At 42.7% G+C, this 19,724-nt stretch overlaps 2 protein-coding genes across 2 annotated transcripts in view; both read left to right on the forward strand.

The window, feature by feature from the left end:
• Positions 1-19,724, forward strand: part of LOC115198266 (ATP-binding cassette sub-family A member 1) — a 291,299-nt gene that overhangs the window by 13,397 nt on the left and 258,178 nt on the right. Inside the window, exons 2-4 of the mRNA XM_029760119.1 lie at positions 11,129-11,222; positions 14,993-15,134; positions 15,394-15,521. Coding sequence (XP_029615979.1) covers positions 11,129-11,222; positions 14,993-15,134; positions 15,394-15,521 — 364 coding nt within the window. The remainder of the gene's footprint in view (positions 1-11,128; positions 11,223-14,992; positions 15,135-15,393; positions 15,522-19,724) is intronic.
• LOC115198267 (COMM domain-containing protein 2) lies at positions 17,863-18,920 on the forward strand. The gene has a single exon (XM_029760121.1). It carries the CDS (start codon positions 18,018-18,020, stop codon positions 18,618-18,620), a length of 603 nt encoding a protein of 200 aa, XP_029615981.1. The 5' UTR covers positions 17,863-18,017; the 3' UTR covers positions 18,621-18,920.

The raw sequence follows: 19,724 nt of genomic DNA on the forward strand, positions 1-19,724 counted from the left end.
CATTCAGAGACTTGTCCCAAAGCGTTGTCTTGGCTGTGTGCTTAGTGTCATTGTCTTGTTGGAAGGTGAACCTTCTCCCCAGTCTGAGGTCCTGAGGGCTCTGGAGCTGGTTTTCATCAAGGATCTTTCTGTACTTTGCTCCATTCATCTTTGCCTTGATCCTGACTAGTCTCCCAGTCCCTGCCGCTGAAAAACATACCCACAGCATGAGGCTGCCACCACTATGCTTCACCATAGGGATGGTGCCAGGTTTCCTCCAGACGTAAACCTTGGCATTCAGGCCAAAGAGTTCAATCTTGGTTTCATCAGACCAGAGAATCTTGTTTGTCATGGTCTGAGAGTCCTTTAGGTGCCTTTGGGCAAACTCCAAGGGGGCTGTCAAGTGCCTTTTACTGAGGAGTGGCTTCTGTCTGGTCACTCTACAATAAAGGTCTGTTTGGTGAAGTGCTGCAGAGATGGTTGTCCTTCTGGAAGGTTCTCCCATCTCCACAGAGGAACTCTAGAGCTCTGTCAGAGTGATCATCGGGTTCTTGGTCACCTCCCTGACCAAGGCCGTCCTCCCCTGATTGTTCAGTTTGGATGGGCGGCCAGCTCAAGGAAGAGTCTTGGTGGTTCCAAACTTCTTCCATTTAAGAGTGATGGAGGCCAATGTGTCCTTGGGGACTTCCAATGCTGTAGACATGTTTTGGTACCCTTTCCCAGATCTGTGCCTCAACACAATCCTGTCTCGGAGCTCTACAGACAATTCCTTTGACCTCATGGCTTGGTTTTTTCTCTGACATGCACTGTCAACTGTGAGACCTCATATAGACAGGTGTGTGCCTTTCCATATCATGACCAATCAGTTGAATTTACCACAGGTGGCCTTCAATCAAGTTGTAAAAACATTCCAAGGATCATCAATGAAACAGGATGTACCTGAGCTCAATTTCAAATCTCATTGCAAAGGGTCTGAATATTTATGTAAATAAGGTTTTTCTGTATTTAATTTGTAATACATTTGCACAATTTTTTTCTTCTGTTTTCACTTTGTCTTTATGGGGTATTGTGTGTAGATAGTTGAGGATTCTTTATTTATTTAATCCATTTTAGAATAAGGCTGTAACGTAACAAAATCTGGAAAAAGTCAAGGGGTCTGAGTACTTTACGAAGGCTCTGTATGCATCATTTAACCATTGTAGTTTGAGATTCTTGTTTCCTAACGTTATGCCTCTACAATTTTCTGAGTCCCCGTGTGTGTAACTCAAATGTGTATTTGACTCTGGATTGTGAAGGTGTGAAACATATCAACAAGAGAAAGAATCCAATCAATTTTATCTTATAGCCTAAGTTCTCTTCATTATATGTGCTATCACTCCTCATGCCATGAAGGAGAAAACAATACCAGCATTAAACTTTGATTGAATGAAAGTATATCAATGCATTTGAATCATGACGGTCATATGATAGAAAAGTGAAAACAACTGTGATTCCGATTCATGTTTGTCCGATAAGAGGAAATCTTAGCACTTCTCACACATAACATAGGCCTGAACAAAACATAGAAAACACAGCAGGAAACAAACAACATGAACAGTCAGACAAATACCTTTCCTACCATCCCACCCCACTCCACACCTGCCCATATGGGGATGAAACTCCCCCCAAAGCATGTGCGCAACATTTAATTGGCTGATTTCTCTGAGCTGATGGGAGATCAGAGCAGTGGTAGAGTGGGTGGTCTGCGCTGGAGATCATGTGGCGGGCTTTGCGCTGTATAGGGCATTCGTTCAGTAGGTAAGGAGGATCCAATCAGTTTAGATGCAGTGAAAAAATTAAATAGTAGGCCTATAGGCTACTCCAGTGACATTTTTTTATTTAAATAGGCTAGTTAAAACTTGTTGGGGCCACCCCTTCCCGTTCTTATCCCGGTAACGGGATTGCTTGACAAGATACATGGCGCGAAATTCAAAACAGCAAAAATCAAATAATTTCAATTTCTCAAACAATCAACTATTTTACACCATTTGAAAGATAAACATCTCCTTAATCCAACCACATTGTCCGATTTTCAAAGAGGCTTTACGGCGAAAGCATAAAGTTAGATTATGTTAGGCGAGTACATAGAAAAAAAATTGCACACAGCCATTTTCAATGCAAGGACAGGCGTCACCAAAAGCAGAAATCCAGCTAAAATTATGCACTAACCTTTGACAATCTTCATCAGATGACACTCCTAGGACATTATGTTAGACAACACATGCATTTTTTGTTCTATCGAGTTCATATTTATATTTATTTATTTATCCAAATATAGCATTTTACATCAGTGCATGACGTTCAGAAAATGTATCTCCCCCAAAACTGCTGGTGAATTTACAAAAATACTCATTATAAACGTTGATAAAATATTAAACTGTTATTCAAAGAATTATAGATTAACATCTCCTGAATGCAACCGCATTGACAGATTTCAAAATAACTTTACTGGGAAAGCACACTTTGCAATAATCTGAGTACTGTGCTCAGAAAAATACACTAGGCAATACAGATAGCCGCCATTTTGGAGTCATCTAAATGCATAAATAACATTAGAAATATTCACTTACCTTTAATAATCTTCATCAGAAGGCACTTCCAGGAATCCCAGGTCCACAACAAATGTTGTTTTGTTCGATAAAGTTCATCATTTATGTCCAAATAACTCCATGTTGTTATCGCGTTCAATAAGCTACTCAAAATGTAGGACGCGTGAGGAAAGTGTCACGACGAAAAGTAAAAAAGAAATCTATTTACGTTCGTTCAAACATGTCAAACGTTGTATAGCATCAATCTTTAAGGTAATTTTAACGTGAAACTTCAGTAATATTTCAACCGGACCATTCCTGTGTCTTGAAAAACATTTTGGAACAGAGCTACCTCTCTCGTGAATGCGCGCCAATGAAGTGATGTCATTCCCTGGGTTACCAACTTCCCAGCCTTCTCATTCGGTCTCTGTTCATCATAGATGCCTCAAACATTCTAAAGACTGTTGACATCTAGTGGAAGCCTTAGGAAGTGCAAAATGAATCCTTAGTCACTGTGTGTTCCATTGGCAATGACTTGAAAAAAGTACAGCCACAAGATTTTCATTTCCTGCTTGTATTTTTCTCAGGTTTTTGCCTGCCATATGAGTTCTGTTATACTTACAGACACCATTCAAACAATTTTAGAAACTTCTGAGTGTTTTCTATCCAAATCTACTATGCATATTCTCGTTTCTGGGCCAGAGTAGTAACCTGTTCAAATTGGCCGTGAAAATACTGCCCCCTAGCCCCAACAGGTTTTAAGAACACATTTTTATTTACAATGACAGCCTAGGAACAATGGGTTGCCTTGTTCAGGGGCATAACGACAGGTTTTACCTTATCAGCTAGGGGATTTGATCTAGCAATCTTTCAGTTACTGGCCCAACACTTTAACCACTAGGCTATCTGCCGCCTATACATATCTTCAAAACATACAGTGCGAAACTTGAAAGTAGTTGTGGTTCTCATGATCAAGCGAAATGATACAATGATAACTTGTGCACTAGTGATCTGTGGAAAGGAATAGACGCGATATATAGCGTATGTCACGTTCTGACCAGTAAAGGGGTTATTTGTTATTGTAGTTTGGTCAGGACGTGGCAGGGGGTGTTTGTTTTATGTGGTTCGGGGTTTGTTGGGTTATGTTATTATGTAAGAGGGGTGTTTGTTTAGTGTTCCAGGGTTTCTGGGCTATGTTCTTGTTAGTTTATTTTCTATGTTAGTTCTAGTCGTTCTATGTCTATGTTTAGTTAATGGGGTTGACCTTCAATTGGAAGCAGCTGCTCCTCGTTGCTTCTAATTGAAGGTCTTATTTAAGGGGGGTGTTTTTTCTATGGGATTTGTGGGTAGTTGTCTCCTGTTTAGTGTCTGAGCACCTGATAGGACTGTTAGTGTCGTTCGTTCGTTCGTTCGTTCGTTCGTTCGTTCGTTCGTTCGTTCGTATGTTTTGTATACGTGATTTGTTTGTTTTTCCTTCTTCACATTAAAAAGAAGATGAGTATACACATTCCCGCTGCGTTTTGGTCTGATCCTTACGACACCCGTTACAGCATAACAACTTCACGCACAGATGTGAGATTTTTTTTCGCTAGAGAAGCAATTGTCCTCTTAAATTGTAATTCAAAGTTGCACATGAAAATATTTAGCATCATATGATGGTCTGCTCTGCCATTCCTCCCCTTTACACCGGGGCTTCCAATAATATAATAATATAGGGCTGCTATAAGACCTAAATGGGAAAATAATGGACCCATGAAATAGCTATAAAATTGCTCACCACTACCATGATCTGAATATATTTAAGGTATTAGTTGAATGGGGACGACAGCCCTTCTGAAAATACATTTAAATCATGTTTTAATTCAATTTTTTCCACCCTACTCAATGTATTCATTGTATTCCATTTCAAATTTGGCTCTCAGTGTGACTTTACTTCCGGGCTATTATGACGCGTCTGGCAGTTCTTTCTCTGTATTGTTACTAGCTAAATATATGGGTCTGGTACTAAACAAGAGAGATGTTGCCATAACCAGAGCTTGTTGTCATAGAAACTAAACTGTCTCCAGGGCAGTTTCATTGTTTGGTGTAGATACAGTATGGCCCTTATTCTTTTCAGTCAATGTCAATCACATGGTTGTTTTGACTTTACCATGGTGACGGTGTTGAGAAAATCCATCCACCAGTGCACCAGGCTCCCTGTGGATAAAGCACAGTAGGGTGGGCCTCATTCCAGCAGAGAACAAAAGACTACATAGGAAGTTTTTAAATCAGCTTTTTATTAAAGTTTTGACTTTATAATCGATACTGACAACATGTAATTTGAGGCTTGACAAATCTTGTTTTGTAGCTGAAGCGTTCTCTTATTAATCGTGTTAAAGAAGATGACAAAGATGTTATTTCATGGCAATCATGAAGGGCTCTGTGTGCGGCTTGTTCCGTGGAATGTCGTCGAAGACAACATAGATATTGTGCACAGATTATATGTCAGGGGAAAGAAACGAATGGGATATTGGCTTGCAGAAACTGGATGTGAGTTAACAAGGAGAAAGGGTATTTTAGAGGTTAATGACCAATTAAATCAATCTCTCACCAAGCATTTGGGGATTTTATAACAGGCATGAAACTGATTTTATGGTACAGTATTTCACATAATTTCATAGTGAGAGGTTATCTATGCACAAATAAGCTAGTTTAAAGCGGCAGGTAGCCTATAGTGGTTAGAGTGTTGGGACAGTAATCGAAAGGTCGCTGGCTCGAATCGCCAAGCAACCTCTTAGCGCACGGATCCTGTTATTGGGATCAAAATCGACAACATCCGGTAAAGCTGGAGCGCGCCAAATTCAAATGACAAAATCGTAATATTAAACATTCATGAACATACAAGTGTACCACATAATTTAAAAGCTTAACTTCTTGTTAATCCAGCCGTTTTGTCTGATTTCAAAAAGGCTTTACGGCGAAAGCATACCATGCGATTATCTGAGGACAGTGTCCCACACACAAAAGCATTAAAAACATTTTCCAAACCAGCCCAGGCGTCACAAAAGTCAGAAATAGCGATAAAATAAATCACTTACCTTTGAAGATCTTCCTCTGTTTGCAATCCCAAGGGTCCCGGCTACACATCAAATGGTCGTTTTGTTCTTTATATCCCATAAATATCAGTTTAGTTGCTGAGTTTGATTCAGTAATCCACCCGTTCCACTAGTTCAACATGCATACAAAGGAATCCCAAAAGTTACCAATAAACTTCGTCCAAACAAGCCGTTTCTAATCAATCCTCAGATAGCCTAATATGTAAATAAACTATAACATTTAAGACGGAGAATATTATGTTCATTACTGGAGATAAATAACGAAGTTCGCGCCCTCATTTACGCACGCCACAAGACTACAGTCCAAATGAGAGCCACTTTGAAAAACTACAAATTCTAGCTCATATTTCAAAAAACAAGCCTGAAACCCTTTCTAAACACTGTTGACATCTAGTGGAAGCCATAGGAACTGCAATCTGGGAGATATTCCTTTGATTTTCCCCTCAACAAGCATTTGAAATGGCAGTCACCTCAATAAAAAAATTCTGGATGGATTTTCATCGGATTTTCGCCTGCCATATCAGTTCTGATATAATCACAGACATTATTTTAACAGTTCAGAGTGTTTTCTATCCCATGCTACCAATTATATGCATGTCATGTCCGTCGTTGGAATGAGACCAAGGTGCAGCGTGGTAGGCGTACATTTTCTTTTATCAACAATGACACTGGGAAAAACAACAATATAAGAAAATAAACGTAAAGCTACATGCAGCGCAGAAAGATACAACACACAAACAAGATCCCACAATCACAGGTGGGAAAAAGGGCTGCCTAAGTATGATCCCCAATCAGAGACAACGATAAACAGCTGCCTCTGATTGGGAACCATACTAGGCCAACAAAGAAATAGAAACATAGATATGCCCACCCAAGTCACACCTTGACCTCACAAAATAGAGAATAAAAAAGGCTCTCTAAGGTCAGGGCGTGACAGTATCCCCCCCCCCCACCCCCCAAAGGTGCGGCCTGAGTCCGCAAACCTGAACCTATAGGGGAGGGTCCCGGGTGGGCATCTCCTCTCGGTGGAGGCTCCGGTGAGAGACGCAGACCCCGCTCCACTTGAGGCTCCCCCCACTTCCGTGGAACCGGACCGTGGATCGTCGCCGGAGGCTCTGGATTGGGAAACCCCGCTGGAGGCTCTGAACTGCCGACAGTCGCTGGAGGCTCTGGACTGCCGACCGTCGCTGGAGGCTCCGGACTGGGGACCGTAGCTGGAGGCTCCGGACTGGGAACCCTCGCAGGCGGCTCCGGACTGGGAACCCCCGCTGGAGGCTCTAGACTGCAGACCGTCGCTGTAGACTCCGTGCCATGGATCGTCACTGCAGGCTTCACGCCATGGATCATCACTGCAGGCTCCGGGCCATGGATCATCACTGGAGGCTTCGGGCCATGGAGCATCACTGGAGGCTTCAGGCCATGGATCATCACTGGAGGCTTCGGGCCATGGATCATCACTGGAGGCTTCGGGCCATGGATCATCACTGGAGGCTTCATGCCATGTATCATCACTGCAGGTTTCGTGCCATGGATCATCACTGCAGGCTTCGGACCATGGATCATCACTGGAGGCTTCGTGCCATGAATCATCACTGGAGGCTTTGTGCCATGGATCATCACTGGAGGCTTCGTGCTCACTTTAGCCCGGCAAGTGCGGGTGCTGGCACAGGACGCAATAGGCTGTGCTACATACCGTATTACATTGTTGAGCAAAATATAAATATTATGTACTGTAGTAACCATATTCAATTGGTGTGGCTCATTTAAGTTCTCTTTAAATCTATGGACTGTAAGTCCATGTCACAGCATCGGAGAAGCTACAACACTCAGTAACAACAAATAAAACACCTCAATAACAACTACTGTATTGGCCGAGTACCATCTCACAACGCCGTTGGGCTGAATTCAGAAACCTAAAAGAGTTTGTATGCATATACACTGCTCAAAAAAATAAAGGGAACACTTAAACAACACAATGTAACTCCAAGTCAATCACACTTCTGTGAAATCAAACTGTCCACTTAGGAAGCAACACTGATTGACAATACATTTCACATGCTGTTGTGCAAATGGAATAGACAACAGGTGGAAATTATAAGCAATTAGCAAGACACCCCCAATAAAGGAGTGGTTCTGCAGGTGGGGACCACAGACCACTTCTCAGTTCCTATGCTTCCTGGCTGATGTTTTGGTCACTTTTGAATGCTGGCGGTGCTTTCACTCTAGTGGTAGCATGAGACGGAGTCTACAACCCACACAAGTGGCTCAGGTAGTGCAGCTCATCCAGGATGGCACATCAATGCGAGCTGTGGCAAGAAGGTTTCCTGTGTCTGTCAGCGTAGTGTCCAGAGCATGGAGGCGCTACCAGGAGACAGGCCAGTACATCAGGAGACGTGGAGGAGGCCGTAGGAAGGCAACAACCCAGCAGCAGGACCGCTACCGCCGCCTTTGTGCAAGGAGGAGCAGGAGAAGCACTGCCAGAGCCCTGCAAAATGAGCTCCAGCAGGCCACAAATGTGCATGTGTCTGCTCAAACAGTCAGAAACAGACTCCATGAGGGTGGTATGAGGGCCCGACGTCCACAGGTGGGGGTTGTGCTTACAGCCCAACACCGTGCAGGACGTTTGGCATTTGCCAGAGAACACCAAGATTGGCAAATTCGCCACTGTCGCCCTGTGCTCTACACACATGAAAGCAGGTTCACACTGAGCACGTGACAGACGTGACAGAGTCTGGAGACACCGTGGAGAATGTTCTGCTGCCTGCAACATCCTCCAGCATGACCGGTTTGGCGGTGGGTCAGTCATGGTGTGGGGTGGCATTTCTTTGGGGGGCCGCACAGCCCTCCATGTGCTCACCAGAGGTAGCCTGACTGCCATTAGGTACCGAGATGAGATCCTCAGACCCCTTGTGAGACCATATGCTGGTGCGGTTGGCCCTGGGTTCCTCCTAATGCAAGACAATGCTAGACCTCATGTGGCTGGAGTGTGTCAGCAGTTCCTGCAAGAAGAAGGCATTGATGCTATGGACTGGCCCGTCCGTTCCCCAGACCTGAATCCCATTGAGCACATCTGGGACATCATGTCTCGCTCCATCCACCAACGCCACGTTGCACCACAGACTGTCCAGGAGTTGGCGGATGCTTTAGTCCAGGTCTGGGAGGAGATCCCTCAGGAGACCATCCTGACTTGTTTTAAGGACATTACATCAAAGTTGGATCAGCCTGTAGTGTGGTTTTCCACTTTAATTTGGAGTGTGACTCCAAATCCAGACCTCCATGGGTTGATAAATTGGATTTCCATTGATTATTTTGTGTGATTTTGTTGTCAGCACATTCAACTATGTAAAGAAAAAAGTATTTAATAAGATTATTTCTTTCATTCAGATCTAGGATGTGTTGTTTAAGTGTTCCCTTTATTTTTTTGAGCAGTATATTTTAGCAACAATAAATAATAATCACATGCCATAGAGACACAATAAGTAATTCATATTTGAGAGGATTGACAACAACAGACATCCAGTCAGTAGAACAGCAATGGTGATTTTTAAGGCCATGGACTCTAGTGAGAGCCGCAGCACAATCGAGGCTAGCGCTGGCTTTGATTCCTCTAAGCAGCTAGGTTATTCCACAGCAGAGGATGGGGGGGATGAACATGCCGGCAGAAGAGATCGGCGGAGGTGGAGGGAGAGAGAGGGAAAACGCTGAGGGACACATAAAAGCCTAGATGAGGAGTTGAGGTGGAAAGTTGAGGCCGGATGTAGTGTTGTAATACCTTTCTCCCGAGTTGGCTCTTTGCGAAGCATGTAGACAGCTCACGCTGTGAGAGCACTTTGACTGTTGTTCTGAATTGCCCTGCTACCTTGTCTCTTAGCTACTCAGGTTGCTATGGTATACATATAGCCAGGCTGCATTTGGATGTTGGTTCAACATTAGCTAGCTTGCAGAATCGGTGGCTAGTCTATAGGCATTAGAATGAAATAGCATACATAGGGCAAGAGTCCCGTTGAACTTCTGATTAGCTAGGAGGGTTTCAAAAGGCTCCAATCTCCCATGCCGCGGTGAGATTGTGCTCACAGTGTCACTAGCCATCTCTACAAAGGGCAAATGAAGAGATAGACTAAGAGAAAAACTCAAAGGGAACACATCAAACCTCCATTGTGTGACTTGTTTTTTCTCCCCTTTTCATTCCCCGGGGTTATTTGGAATAAAAGGCTGATATCTTTGATGTGGTAGGGAGAGATGCAGGAGGGTGGTGAACTGGACACATTAACGAAAAGAAGGGACCCAGGGGTCCAGACACTCAGGTTTAAATTCCTTTTATAGCAGGATAGACTGTGTGACTGCGTCCCAAATTATACCCAATTCCCTCAGTAGTGCACTACTTTTGACAAGAGCCTTATGGGGAAGCCCTAAATAGGGAATATGTTGCCATTAAATTGCACATTTTGGGATGCAGCCAGTGTATGAGAAGACGATGTGAGTAAGCTTTGGCCAGGCGAAGAAGTAGAGGACTCAGTGGAGCTTGCAGTCTCATCCTCGGTAAAAGCTCAAAGCTATAGTGATGTAGAAGCCGACCCCACCGCAATGACTATGCTTTGACACACACACACACACACACACACACACACACACACACACACACACACACACACACACACACACACACACACACACACACACACACAGACACAGACACAGACACACACACACACACAGGCACCAATATGCACGCTCACACGCACACACACAGGCGCCTATACGCATGCACACACACGCTCCAGTGAACCCTCATTAACTTCACTGAACCATACCTAATGATTTAAAAAGCACATTCGTACATAACAGGTGATTTTGCAGAGGTGCTGCAATTTACTGAAACAGGTGATTTTGCAGAGGTGCTGCAATTTACTGAAACCTCGACTCTGTGATTTGTCACTGTACTTTGAGTTCTATTATTTCAGAGATGTGTGTTTCGTAATCATAGATGGATGGCTATAGTATTTGTTTCAAATGCCCTTTAATCATCTTTAAATATCGTGGACAGTAAGTGTCATAACCACAGGAGGATGGCGGCACCTTAATAGGGGAGGACGGGCTTGTGGTAATGACCGGAGCGGAATCAGCGGAATGGTATCAAATACGTCAAACACATGGTTCTCCGCTCAGCAGCCTCCACTGGTCATAACATGAAATGCATGACATGTCATTCATATTAGATTATATGTAATTTGTTGTAGAATTCTATGCACTTGGCATGCCAATTTCAATTTCATTTTATTGCAATGACAAACAAGGTGACCCTAACTCCTGTTCAATAACACTGACTATATCTTTCAGAAAAGTGTCAGAATTGACCCCTTCCTTTTAGGGCAATAACACAGGCATTAGCAATGACTAGAATGGGATTCACAAAGTAATATACTTCAATATGATATAATATGATATGATGTAACATGAGGCAATCTCTCTTCTTTAACTTCAATGCAGGTGCGTCTGGTGGTGGAGTTGTTGTGGCCTCTCTTCCTGTTCTTAATCCTCGTCAGGGTGAGATCAACCAATCAACCCATTTATCAGGGCGGATGTAAGTAGAACAGTCCAACTTTAAGCAAATGACAACTTATAAAGGCTTTATAAAGCATGTAAACTCCTCTCACTGTCAACTGCGTTTATTTTCAGCAAACTTCAGCAAACTTGTAAATATTTGTATGAACGTAACAAGATTCAACAACTGAGACATAAACTGAACAAGCTCCACAGACATGTGACTAACAGAAATGGAATAATGTGTCCCTGAACAAAGGGGGTAAAAAATCTAAAGTAACAGTCAGTATCTGGTGTGGCCAACAGCTGCATTAAGTACTGCAGTGCATCTCCTCCTCATGGACGGCACCAGATTTGCCAGTTCTTGCTGTGAGATGTTACCCCACTCTTCCACCAAGGCACCTGCAAGTTCCCAGGCATTTGTGGGGGGAATGGCCCTAGCCCTTACCCTCCGATCCAACAGGTCCTAGACGTGCTCAATGGGATTGAGATCCGGGCTCTTCGCTGGCCATGGCAGAACACTGACACTCCTGTATTGCAGGAAATCACGCACAGAACAAGCAGTATGGCTGGTGGCATTGTCATGCTGGAGGGTCATGTCAGGATGAGCCTGCAGGAAGGGAGGAGGATGTCTTCCCCTTGTTGCCATCCTGTACCTGTCCCGCAGGTGTGATGTTCGGATGTACCGATCCTGTGCAGGTGTTGTTACACGTGGTCTGCCACTGCGAGGACGATCAGCTGTCCGTCCTGTCTCCCTGTAGTGCTGTCTTAGGCGTTTCACAATACGGACATCTGCCACATCTGCAGTCCTCATGCCTCCTTGCAGCATGCCTAAGGCACGTTCACGCAGATGAGCAGGGACCCTGGGCATCTTTCTATTGGTGTTTTTCAGAGTCAGTAGAAAGGCCTCTTTAGTCTCCTAAGTTTTCATAACTGTGACCTTAATTGTCTACCGTCTGTAAGCTGTCCGTGTCTTAACGACCGTTCCACAGGTGCATATTCATTCATTGTTTATGGTTCATTGAACAAGCATGAGAAACAGTGTTTAAACCCTATACAATGAAGATCTGAGAAGTTATTTACATTTTTACGAATTATCTTTGAAAGACAGTGTCCTGAAAAAGGGACGTTTCTTTTTTTGCTAAGTTTATTAAGTATTTCCAAAATATATAGACGTTTCGAAAATTGTCTATAAACTCACAAATCATTATACTCTAAAGCCCCCATACTCAACAGGCGGACCGTGGGCTGGATCTGGACCCAGAACGTGGTCAATACGGACCGAGGGTCCTGATTTAATTCAACCCCTGCTATCATATGAACACACATAAGACATGGCAAAATGTGTAGAATTTCAGGAAATTAGCATTAAAACTGCTAAATGTTCTCTCCGCCAACAAGAAGGATGTGAACTGTTTGTGGTCACATGGGTTGTGAGGTTGTTTGTTAATACTCTGATAAATGATGATATCCATTCGAACCTTTGCTACCTAGGAAATGTGTGTGACTGGACCTTCTCAAATAGTACTTGAGTAGACCTGCTATAAAGGGTGCATAAAGGGTGACATACTAGCTTCCTTTGTATGCCAAAATGTGAAATAATTCACTATGACATTGTCCCCCAAAAACATCATCCAATGCACTCCAATCACAACATTTCTAATCATGAAATGCAAGCTTGTCACTTCCTTTCTGCATCTTCTTCTGTAACTTGGTCACCTGAAAAAAGTAGCAATGTCGCCGTGGCCCAGCACACACTGTTCAGTATCAACCCCCTTACAAACTCTCATTAGTATGTAGTACATTTTAGGACACCCCTACTCCCTAGATACACACAGTGCATTCGGAAAGTATTCAGACCCCTTCACATTTTCCACATTCCGTTACGTTACAGCCTTATTCTAAAATTGATTAAACACACATTGTTGCTCATCAATCTACACAGAATACCCCATAATGACAAAGCAAAAGCAGGTTTTTATAAATGTTTGCTAATTTATACAAATAAATATACAGAAATACCTTATTTACATAAGTATTCAGAACCTTTGATATGAGACTTGAAATTGAGCTCAGGTGCATCCTGTTTCTACAACTTGATTGGAGCCCACCTTTGGTAAATTCAATTGATTGGACATTATTTGAAAAGGCACACGCCTGTCTATATAAGGTCCCACAGTTGACAGTGCATGTCTGAAAAAAAATTCAAGCCATGAGGTCAAAGGAATTGTCCGTAGAGCTCTGAGACAGGATTGTGTGGAGGCACAGATCTGGGGAAGGGTACCAAAGCATTTATGCAGAATTGAAGGTCCCCAAGAACACATTGGCCTCCATAATTCCAAAATGGAAGAAGTTTGGCACCACCAAGGCTCTTCCTAGAGCTGGCCGCCCGGCCAAACTGAGCAATCGGGGGAAAAGGGCCTTGGTCAGGGAGGCGACCAAGAACTCGATGGTCACTCTGACAAAGCTCCAGAGTTCCTCTGTGGAGATGGGAGAACCTTCCAGAAGGACAACCGTCTCTGCAGCACTCCACCAATCAGGCCTTTATGGTAGAGTGGCTAGACGTAAGCCACTCCTCAGTAAAAGGCACATGACAGCCAGCTTGGAGTTTGCCAAATGCCACCTAAAGGACTCTCAGACCATGAGAAACAAGATTCTCCGGCCTGATGAAACCAAGATTGAATTCTTTGGCCTGAATATCAAGCGTCACGTCTGGAGGAAACCTGGCACTATCCCTACTGTGAAGTATGGTTGTGGCAGCATCATGCTGTGGGGATGTTTTTCAGCGGCAGGGACTGGGAGACTAGTCAGGATCGAGGGAAAGATGAACGGAGCAAAGTACAGAGAGATCCTTGATGAAAACCTGCTCCAGAGCGCTCAGGACCTCAGACTGGGGAGAAGGTTCACCTTCCAACAGGACAACGACCCTAAGACCTGAAAATAGCTGTGCAGCAACAACCCCATCCAACCTGACAGAGCTTGAGAGGAGCTGCAGAGAAGAATGGGAGAAAATACAGATGTGCCAAGCTTGTACCCAAGAAGACTCAAGGCTGAAATCGCTGCCAAAGGTGCTTCAGCAAAGTACTGAGTAAAGGGTCTGAATACTTATGTAAATGTGATATTTCTGTTTTTAGAAATGTGCAAACATTTCTAAAAACCTGTTTTTTGCTTAGTGATTATGGGGTATTGTGTGTAGATTGATGAGGAGAAAAACAATTTAATCAATTTTAGAATAAGGCTGTAACGTATCAAAATGTGAAGGGGTCTGAATACTTTCCAAATGCACTGTTAGTAGGGACATTTGGCATGGTGAGTAAGGATGTCCTAAAATGCATACCATACTGGTTGTGAGTTCTCCAATGAAATGTCAAATTCAACTATCAATGTGGCCAAGTGCCTATGCAAGATGACTGCCGAGCCAGCTGATGGGTCAGGTGGTCATCAGCTGACCATATTAAGATGGATGAGACAGAACACACAGACACACACCAATCAATTCACTAAATGGAAGCCAGCATCTGAGGACATTGCAGCAAATAGGGTGGATAAATTAAGATGGCCGTTTACCATTGAAAAAAATGGTCAGGTCCGGTCTAACTCTCCCATAGACACCATTGCAAAAGCAGCTGGGTCTGGTCTACTTTGTTCCTTGAGTTCCATTGAAACAAAAACATTTAGGGAGCGGGAGGTCTCACTTCCTCTTCTATCTCTGAATGCAGTATGTATCTTTGAAGAAAAGTGGAGGATGAGGACTTTTTGGTGGTCATGTATGAAAGGAAATGATAGGATAGCTTATTTTTCTGGTTCCAGGTCATTATCCAAATAAAGCCATGCCGTCCTCCGGGGTGCTGCCTTGGCTTCAAGGCATGATGTGTAACATAGGCAACCCCTGTGTAAACCATCCCACACCAGGAGAAGCACCAGGACAAGTCAACAACTTCAACAATTCCATGTATGTAGAAGGGCAACCATTTCAACCAATTTCCCTACAGTGACAATTTACAAATGTACTTCAATATATCCTAGTTTGACTTACATTATTTCCCCTTGATAATGGTAGGTTGTGATGCTCATTTGGCCATTGATATTGTTTTAGAATGTGAGTTATAACTTAAGTGAAAAATGTTATAGCTATCTTTTATTTAGCCATGCATTGTTTAAGATTTTTCTTGAATAATGTTACTTTTTTCAACCTTCCTCTGTCTAACCAGAATTGCTGGGATGTTGATCGAGCTGCAGTCACTTCTGGCAAACAGATCCATCCTAACCAAATTCCAGAGGCTTTCAGAGGATGTGGACCATTGGGCTTTGATTATACAGACATCTAACCCTGCAAACGGTACTGTATTTCAACATTTCAACTCAAATTGTTCAAACTGTTTTTAGGGCCCTGGAAAATCATGAGCCCTTTGGAGTGGTGATCTACTTTGGCACACAAACTCAACCGATCCAGTACCCACTGTTCAAAACTAAGTCTTAAACCAAACACTGAAAATCTCATGAATAACAAAGCTTTTACAGCTTGTCCAATTACTGGTTCAGCAGTAATTGGAACGGTATAATACTTTACCAGACTGACAATCACTTCGCCATGGATTTGACCAAGGTCCTCTATCAACGAGAGTAGCCCATTCACGATTTGTTATTCTCCAACATCCCTTGAAAAACAATGACAACTGATTATTTATGATCCAATTTTCTGTGTGGAGTGGCAGATCGTTTATCTTTATAAGTTGTTACTTTGCATTTGGCTCATTTAGCCTGATGATATTCAGATTTTCATAAGGCACCTAATTTGCAAATAGGCAAAAGGGGGCTTGGCCATTGTTGAGTCTCGCACAAACACCACACTGAAAACCACATTTGCATTTTGGGGTCGCGGGCTTGTAATATACAAGATTAAATCCATCAGAGATCTATGCCACAGCTTAATTAATGGGATACGCTGTCTGAGGCGAGATGGCGAAAGGTCATTAACGCAAGCAAGAAGCAGAGAGATATCAAAGGGATAGGGATGGCAAAGGTGACTGTATTGTGCTTCTCACCGGAGATGATTAAATGTGTTAGGGTGGGGACTCCAATCTCGTCCGGCAACCAAGTTCAGTCGGAGGCGAGAGCATGTTTTTGGTTTTGACATGTTAGCGGAATGTTGTCCTACCTGATTAGTGGTGTTACAATGATAATGACAGAGGTAGTAGTAAGAGTATACTATTGGTAAGAGTATAGTATTTGTAAGAGCATAATGGTAGTATGAGTATAGTATTAGCAAGAGAATAGTGATAGTATGGTTATAGTATTAGCAAGTGTATAGCATTAGTACGAGTATAGTGGCAGCATGAGTATGGTATTAGCAAGAGTATGGTGGTAGTATGAGTATATTATTAATATGTGTATAAGATTAGTATACGTATAGTATTAGCAAGAGTATAGTACTAGTAAGAGTATAGTATTGGTAAGAGTATATTGATTGGAAGATTATAGTATTAGTAAGAGTATAGCATTAGTAAGAGTATAGTATTGGTAAGAGTATAGTATTGGTAAGAGTATAGTATAGTGATATTAAGATTAAAGTGACAGTAAGAGTATAGTGACAGTAAGAGTATAGTGATAGGACGAGTATAGTATTAGTAAGATTATAGTACTAGTAAGAGTATAGTGATAGCAATACCATAGTATTAGTAAGAGTATCAGTAAGAGTATAGTGCTAGTAATATTATTGCATTGGTAAGAGTATAGTGAGAGCAAGAGTGTAGTATTGGTAAGAGTATAGTGATAGCAATACTATAGTATTAGTAAGAGTATCAGTAAGAGTATAGTGCTAGTAATATTATTGCATTGGTAAGAGTATAGTGAGAGCAAGAGTGTAGTATTGGTAAGAGTGTAGTATTAGTAAGACTATAGTGATAGTAAGAGTATAGTATTACTAAGATTGTAGTGATAGCAATAGTGTAGTATTAGTAAGAGTGTAGTGATAGCAAGAGTGTAGTATTAGTAACAGTGTATTATTAGTAAGATTATAGTGATTGCAAGAGTATGGTGATAGTAAGAGTGTAGTGCTAGTAAGCGTGTAGTTATAGTAAGGGTGTAGTATTAGTAAACGTGTAGTATTAGTAAGAGTTTAGTACGAGTGTAGTGATAGTAAGAGTGTAGTGATGGTAAGAGTGTAGTGATGGTAATAGTGCAGTGATGGTAATAGTGTAGTGATGGTAATGGTGTAGTGATAGTAAGAGTGTAGTGATAGTAAGAGTGTAGTGATGGTAAGAGTGTAGTGATGGTAATAGTGCAGTGATGGTAATAGTGTAGTGATGGTAATGGTGTAGTGATAGTAAGAGTGTAGTGATAGTAAGAGTGTAGTGATGGTAAGAGTGTAGTGATGGTAATAGTGCAGTGATGGTAATAGTGTAGTGATGGTAATGGTGTAGTGATAGTAAGAGTGTAGTGATAGTAAGAGTGTAGTGATGGTAAGAGTGTAGTGATGGTAATAGTGCAGTGATGGTAATAGTGTAGTGATGGTAATGGTGTAGTGATAGTAAGAGTGTAGTGATAGTAAGAGTATAATGGTAGTAAGAGTATAGTGATAGTAAGAGTATAGTATTAGTAATAGTATTGTATTAGTAATGTCATAGTGTTAGTAAGAGGATATTATTAGTAAGAGTACAGTATTTTTACTGTACTCTTCTGCTGCAATTTTGTTTCTTTCGAGATTGTATGGACTCAATTTGGTCATGTGATTTTGATCAGCCTAGTTAGCTAACGGATAAAAGTAAACATTTCATTCTGTACTAGGTACATTTGTCGACTTTGCACAATAAGAGTTAGACTATAACGTATAATAATGCTGTTGGTGTTATCTGACGAACATAAGGAGCATCTGGGGTTTCTGCCAGAGGTGGACTCTGCGGTGGTTGGTGAATTTGGACGAATAGCGGTTGAGTTCCTGCGAAAGGGAACAAACCCTAAGATCTATGAGGGGGCTGCCAGGAAGCTGAGTGTTGACGCAGAGACTGTACAGCATGGTGTGGAGGGACTCATGTACCTGCTCACCGAGAGCTCCAAACTCATGATCTCTGAGGTGGACTTTCAGGACTCGGTGCTGGTGCTGGGCTTCACCGAGGTGCTGAACCAGCTGCTGCTGCAGCTCTACCTGGAAAATAGGAAGGAGATCCGACATATCCTCGGTGAACTCACCCCCTCACTGCCACACTACCACAACCTGGAGTGGAGGCTGGACGTGCAGCTGGCCAGTCGTGCCCTCCGGCAGCAGGTTAAGCCTACAGTGACTATGAAGCTGCACCTGGAGGAGAGTGGAGGAGATAAGAGCGCTAAGGTACTACAGACTGACCCTGCCACCCTGATGCACCTCATCCAGGAGCTGGAGAAAGCCCTGGCTGAGCTCAAGACCACCCATTGCCGCAGGATCCTACGCAACATCAAATAGGGTCCTCTGACTGATACAACTATTGTCCGTTATTGAACTGGGACATCACTGATCTGGACGCGTGCAACATCAAATAGAGTCCCTTGGACAAAGATTCCTGTGCAACATCAAACAGGGTTCTATTCCTTGACCCCGGAACCCTATGTAAGCGCAAATAGGGTCCCCCCCGACATGAAATTATTTCTCAACATTGAATTGAGCACTGCCAGCAGAGGGCGCTACAGCTTACCCTGCATCAGGAATAGCAGGGATAGGAAATGGGCCGCTTTCACATAGGATAAAACTTTGATGCCAAAAATGCTTACGTCTCCTTTTTTACTTTATCTGTTTGGATCAAGACCCGTAGCCACGGAGTGTCTCGGAGTAGGAGAGCTGATCTAGGATCAGTTTAGCCTTTTAGATCATAATGAATCAGATTTATATGGACAGATCCTGGATCAGCTCTCACCTACTCTGAGACGCTTTGTGGACACAGGCCCTGGGAGAGCTGATCAGGATAAGTGAAATAAAAATGGCAGAGGCCACCTGGGGTATGCTATCACCTGTGTAGTTTTATTCCGATCAGGGAGGGAGACAAGGAGACGAGGCCACACTAAGGTGTTTTTGTAAGTCGCTCTGGATAAGAGCGTCTGCTAAATGACTTAAATGTAAATGTAAATGTAAATGTATGAGTAACTCTACCTGTGGTTTAAGTCAAAAAGTCCTTAGCGTATCCACCAATATTGATACTCATGAAATTAGTTCCATAACAGATTTCATTATGTTCTATTTATTTACTCTAGAATACTTAACCAAACCATGTAACCTAGTAGCTAACCATTGTACAGGAAACTAGTACTGGGATGTATTTTGCTTGTAAGCTGCACCCTTACATTCTCATTCAAAGCGGGAAGGTTTGCATTCAACAGTCGATTGGTTTTGATTTTGTCGCTGCGATTATGATTATCAGTGGGAATATATAGCTAGCTGGCTAATTGTTTTTGTTTGAATGATGCATCTGGACACTGTACCAGCTTTTTTGTATCACCTGGCTGCTGGTTCCTGGTCTTTTGAAAACAAAAATTGAAGAGTCGTTTGAAGCTTGGGCTCGTAGTGAGGACAGCT

This window comes from Salmo trutta, chromosome 8 (genome assembly GCF_901001165.1).
Source record: "Salmo trutta chromosome 8, fSalTru1.1, whole genome shotgun sequence".
Lineage (NCBI taxonomy): Eukaryota > Metazoa > Chordata > Actinopteri > Salmoniformes > Salmonidae > Salmo > Salmo trutta.